Source organism: Ceratosolen solmsi, unplaced genomic scaffold (genome assembly GCF_000503995.2).
Source record: "Ceratosolen solmsi marchali unplaced genomic scaffold, CerSol_1.0 scaffold3, whole genome shotgun sequence".
Taxonomy (NCBI): domain Eukaryota; kingdom Metazoa; phylum Arthropoda; class Insecta; order Hymenoptera; family Agaonidae; genus Ceratosolen; species Ceratosolen solmsi.
In genome coordinates, this window is record NW_011948428.1 from 2,478,216 (window position 1) to 2,483,981 (window position 5,766).

Below are 5,766 nucleotides of genomic sequence, written 5' to 3' on the forward strand. Positions count from 1 at the left end.
TGCTGATGCTGATGCTGATGCTGATGCTGCTGTTGATGCTGCTGTTGGGCACGATCTTGGAGGAGTCGGGCAGGCAGTCGCCTCGGCACCAGAAGCTCCAGATTCTCGACGAGCGCAATCACGCTTACCTCGTCCGCGGCCATCTATTCTCGGATACTTGATAAAAAACACTTTGCCAAGGGGAAGCTCCGCTCGGCGGCGCTGAACCTAAGTTTCCCTCCCGGCGGTTTTCTGCCTTCCTTTGTTTTCAAGAGGAGCGCTTTTTTCTTCTTTTTTTCCTCCTTCCTCTTTTTCTCACCGCGCTCGACTTGCAAAACAACGGAGGCTCTCGCGTACAAGTGATGCGCAAACATAACCTTCGCGCGGACGAGGTCGCCGCGGTTGTCAGCTCGGGGGCGACGGTTGGCCCTCGATGGCCGGCAACAGGTCGGGTTCGGGTGCCAATTCTACGGAATCGCGTCGCTTTTGGGAAGCCGGTGGTAGTTGAAGGATAAGGCGTTCGCGTCGACGGCATCGACTGGGCGGCAGCTTGTGACGGGCCTGAAGTGACGAGTGTATTTCGAGCCTCGTTTGTTTTCGTCCTCTGTCCTCTTCCACGCAATGCAATCGATTTGCGCCGTGGCTGCTCAGGCTCCGGGGTGCGGTGGCTCGGACGAACGGATTCTACGTCAACTTACTTGCTTCTTCTCGCCTGCTTTCTCGCTCACACGGACGGCCCTGTCGAAGCTCCTTAGCGGGGGCGCCGCGCGGCACGGGTGGGACTATGGGTGGGCTGGGAAATAATACAAAAGTAGGTGGACGGGTTTCTTCGTAATTGCGAGTGGTACGTGGTAGGAGAATGGCGCGAGCGGTATTCCCTTTGACCTGGTAAAATAACATTGATGATTGTCTGTCCAAACAATAAGTAGCGATAAAAAATAATTATTGATTGGCTTTAGGTGGCAGGTGGAACTGTGCGTTAAACTTCACGATGAATAGTAAATTACCGACTCGAGCTATTTACTGTACAAAATGATTGATTATTCGATTTTGTGTGAGAGCCAGGCATTCGTAAATTACTAAATAAGACCTGGCAAACTAAATGTATGTTTATCTGTCGTAAAAAGAAAAAAATGAAAAAAAAAAAAAATAAGAAAAAAGAAACCAAAGATGTTTACATATGCAATATTGATTATTAATCTCATTTTCATTCATGTATAAATTTCATACAAATTTTGACTTTCTCAATGACGTATTTATAATACATTAATTACAAGAAATTGCTGTCCTAATTTATAATTTTGGCGGAATGTTATTTAAAAATTCTAACATCAAATGCCCGATCTTCGAATGTGAAAAGTCCATTTATTTGGAATATTGCAAAGAGAGCTAATTATTGATACTGAAAATAATAATAATAATAACAATAATAGCAATAACAATGACAACAACAATAATAATAATAATGGTAATAAATAAAAATGAAAAAGAAAAAAAAAAAAGGAAAACCAACAATGGGAGTGATAGTGATCCTTCCAGCATTTATTCATTATACAGATAAATGTTTTTACAAAAGAGTTGATAAAAATTAGAAAACGCCACATGAAAAGTGAAATAATTTCCGCCTGAACGTAAGCTTACATTTCTTACTGTCAGTCCAAGAAATGATATTTAATAGGATTATCCAAATAAAAATCACGTACTTATGATTATTAATTTGATGTTGTCGTTCTTTCGACTAGAGTGCTAAATTGATTATGTAATTAATTGGTACGAATTACATGGATTTTTAAACGCTTTATTATTGCACACGCATGACTAAAGGAATTCATAATATACAAATGATCTTACATTTTAAATTTGGTAATGTATAATCTCTTTGGCAATGAGCACGCATTTTTTACTTGAAATTCGGTAATATGTATGTACAAAAGGAAAAAGATAAAACGAAAAACTGTGTCTTCTCGTTAACTCTCGGCAATTTTTTTAGTTCATATTGTCAGTAGTGAGGGCCAGTGACGTCAGTACTGAGCGTCGATTTGGATTGACACCGAGGTTCTCCCAATTTATCCATGACAGCCTCGCCGTTAAATCTGCGAACATTGATTTTATCTCGTTAACACCTCATTATTGTCATCCCGATGATTGCGGTAATTTAATAAAAGCTTACGTACTTTCAATCAGTACTTTTCCACTTTGCCCATTATAAAGTCCACAATATACACATTCGTAAAGAAATTTATATTTCACGGCTTTCATCCTATATTTTGCGACACACGCGAGCTCATGCAATGATATAATAATGATTATATAACGAATAATAATGATTACGTCCATATCCACCCACCCACACTGTTGAATGCAACTCGATAAAATGCGTCATCTTGCATTTAAGTCTTCGCGTCCGAGAATTAAATAAGGCATATTTAAGAATTTTCGATTATAAATAAACGTACCATTGATAACGATAATCCGGCATGGATTTACTAGCGAATTACGAGCCAATTAGGAGCGAATTACGAGCGAATTATGACCAATCCTGTTAAAAGCCTTCATTAATTGCACGCCGCGTTGCCATGGTATTCGAAAGTGAGAGAGAGAGAGAGAGAGAGAGAGAGAGAGAGAGAGAGAGAGAGACTCTCTCGCCTCCTGCAAGAGCTTATGGCAAAGTTGCTGGTAATGTTCGTGCGACGCGGATCGTCGTCTGGGCAAACCGGAAGGAAAGAGACGGAGGTCGGACTCACCGCTGGTGTTCCACTCGGCGCGCTCCCCGTTGATCTCGCCTCGGAGACAGCGCTCGACGTAGGTGAGCGGGTCGAGCCTGGCGGCAAGGACCTCCCGCAGGAGGGCTATGTAGGCAATGGCCAACCGCAGTGTGTCGATCTTGGAGAGGCGCTTCTCGTATGGGAATGTGGGCACGTGTACCCTGAGCTCGTCGAAAGCCGAGTTGATGCTGCTAAAAATCGTAAGCACACTCACGCTCGATCGGCTCCTTGGACTAAGCTCAAGCTCTTTTAACGCCTAGGTTGATACGATCGTTGCTGGCCACCTGCCGCGGACCAGTTGAGATATCGAGGTGGCGATACCGGCAACGAACGTATCCCCGTAACTCCCGTATGATTATCTTTTTTCTCTTTAGGGATAAACGTGTCGACGTGTCAACATGGTCCCTTTGTCAAATGTGAAATATTGATGCGAGCTGAATTTCTATATATATATATATATATATAGATAGATAGATAGATAGAGAGAGAGAGAGAGAGAGAGAGAGAGAGAGAGAGAGAGAGAGATAAATTAGGACTCGGTATTATCCTCCCGACACGACTATAGCCTATTTAAATCGCTTGAATAAAATTTGAGTCCAAATACCAAATGCCCTTCATTACACCAAAATACGTAGATTTACGCATTAAATGCTAAATCAGGGATTCTTACGTTATTTACTGGCTGTCATTTGAATGAAAGGTGCATGTCAAATAATAATGTTACATTTATTCAAATAACTACACATAGTTTAGACTATTAATACGTTTCTATTTAAAATTCGGATTAATTTAAGCTGTCGGCTACTGATAAACTTTCAACTTTCGACTCACCTAAGCATTCTCTTCCTCTCTCGAATATTGGCAGCGTGTCTTTGAATTCTGTAAGGACTCCCATTCGGATAATAACCCTCTTCGACGCCATTCATATCATTTTCGGTATGATCTGCAATGAGCAACATATCAATGGTTAATTGCTATTTAGCCGATTCGGATATTACCGATAATGAAAGTAATGATTGTAACGATATTCTCAACTGGCTTCACTCAATTCCTGAAAAAATCCTTTTCTTTCTCTCTCGAATTTTCTTCCTTTCATTTCACTCGTATTTACATAAGTATATGAGTTAATGAAAAATTAACAAAATCCCATTAAACATCATTTAAAGAAGATTAAACGATTCCTTGACAAGGCTTCAATGCCTAGAAATTCAAACATAGGAATATCTACATACCGGGTGTTGTAACAGGCACATGGTAATGCAAGGGTGAGTGTGTGTGTTGCGGAGGATGGTTCACGTGCTGCTGCTGTTGTTGGGAGGATCTACCGGCGTAGACACAGGATGGCAGGTCGACGACGTCGTCCTCGCTCATGTCGCCACCCGGGCCGAGGAAGTATTGCGGGCCGCTGTGGACAGAGATTAAAGTGAGACAAGATTATCTTGGACTCTTAAAAACTAACCTTTAATTCAGCCTTTGATTAATGTTCCTATAATCTTCGTTAATTATGAAGTTCAAGTTCAATTGCTCGCCGAGAGATAATTTATAGACGCGAAATCATAAATGTATTAACAATTCATTTGTCGAACAACGTCTACGTAAATATAAAAAAAAATCACATTTCCAATATTCCTCGACAATGACAATATTTGCAACCTTCTTTTTAATTATTTACCATTAGATATTCAACGTTTAACATTAAACAATGTTTCTGACAAGAAACATTTGCTTTTTCAATTAATACTCAATATAATATACATATATTCGAATTATTCATTCTAAACTAAATTCTCAAATTGACAAATTGACAATTCTATGAACAGGCATAACACTTACCTAGAACAAGGAACCGTCGTATCCGACGGTTTTGCATTGGCAACGACAACTCGGTGACGGAGTCTCTGGTCCCGCTCCTCGTAATCAAATACAGGATGGGACGTCATCGCTCACCAGCTCCTTATGTCCTATTCAAGATCACTGTGACTACTTATTGTTGCTACTATTATTCTTCTCTCGCTCACTAATTTCAGCGAAATTCAACGGCAATATGCTCCACAATACACACTGACAAATATCTTGGACAGCTCCGTCGTCAGTTGCGACTGGTTTGGCATTCGGTCCTCCCGCAGGGGCATTTTTCCCTTTATACGGCTGGCCGCAAGCTGGGGGCGGCGAATCGATCGTCCCGCTGCGTGGGCGGGCGGAACGAAAGTTGGGCCAATCGAGGAGCTCGGTTAGGCTGCCATTGGCCTCCTAGGCGCCCATTGGTCCACGAGCGCTGCGAAGCTGATTTATCACTAGGGGATCATTACGTGCGAATCTGTGTTTAATCGTTGGCGCTAACTCTTCGGACTCCAAACGCACCATCTCCAACGTCCTCCACGGGGCTGTTTAATGTATGGGCTCGTATTGTTATTATATGTGCGAGGAAGTGAATTGGTGCGAGGGAATTAGCGGGGGTGGAAACGCCATTTCAAAGATTGGCGCGGGTAAAAAATATAAGTTTTATGATATCGTTTCATCGCTGGCATTTCGAGACTCGCGGCGGGAGGGAGAGAAAGAATGATCACACAACCAAGTGAATACGAATCGCCACGAGCGTACTTGATGAACAATGTTCATGAACGTAAATAGTTAGAGGAGTTGCCGAGAAACAGCCGGAGAAAGTGGGTCGGAGGAAGGACGGGCAATAAATAGTCGATCGTACGATTGCTCGTCGGAAATCGCAAAAACTCACCGGATAAGGCCAGAGACGCCAAACATCTTCCCCGAGATCGTGCGAACATCGATTAATCGGTGGGCGATAATCCCGCGGCTAATAATAATAAGCGTGAGTCCGCAGGCCCGAGACGAAATTGGCTGGATGGCTGGCGCGAGTGAAAGGGTGCGGGGCTTATGGTAACCGCAGGCGCGGATAATATCCGAACATGCAAATGTTCGTGAACGCGTGTACACGACCCCCATAAATGCTCGCCATCCTTATTTGAGAAGCGTCAAAGTTTTGCGCGCCCCAATCGCCCGAACT

The 5,766-nt window shown here is 42.7% G+C and overlaps 2 protein-coding genes across 3 annotated transcripts in view; both read right to left on the reverse strand.

The window, feature by feature from the left end:
• Positions 1 to 143, reverse strand: part of LOC105363689 (uncharacterized) — a 9,413-nt gene extending 9,270 nt beyond the window's left edge. Inside the window, exon 1 of the mRNA XM_011501440.1 lies at positions 51 to 143. Coding sequence (XP_011499742.1) covers positions 51 to 143 — 93 coding nt within the window. The remainder of the gene's footprint in view (positions 1 to 50) is intronic.
• Positions 144 to 1,754: 1,611 nt separating this feature from the next.
• Positions 1,755 to 4,839, reverse strand: LOC105363606 (48 related 2). 2 transcript variants are annotated; one of them, XM_011501346.1, is made up of 5 exons: positions 4,578 to 4,839; positions 3,977 to 4,149; positions 3,576 to 3,687; positions 2,724 to 2,932; positions 1,755 to 2,072 (listed from the first exon to the last, which is right to left on the reverse strand). In XM_011501346.1, exons 1-5 carry the CDS (start codon positions 4,682 to 4,684, stop codon positions 1,966 to 1,968), a joined length of 708 nt encoding a protein of 235 aa, XP_011499648.1. In that variant the 5' UTR covers positions 4,685 to 4,839; the 3' UTR covers positions 1,755 to 1,965. The 2 variants fall into 2 exon arrangements, with proteins under 2 accessions (XP_011499648.1, XP_011499647.1); XM_011501345.1 differs by having other exon boundaries at positions 2,724 to 2,935.
• Positions 4,840 to 5,766: the final 927 nt, after the last annotated feature.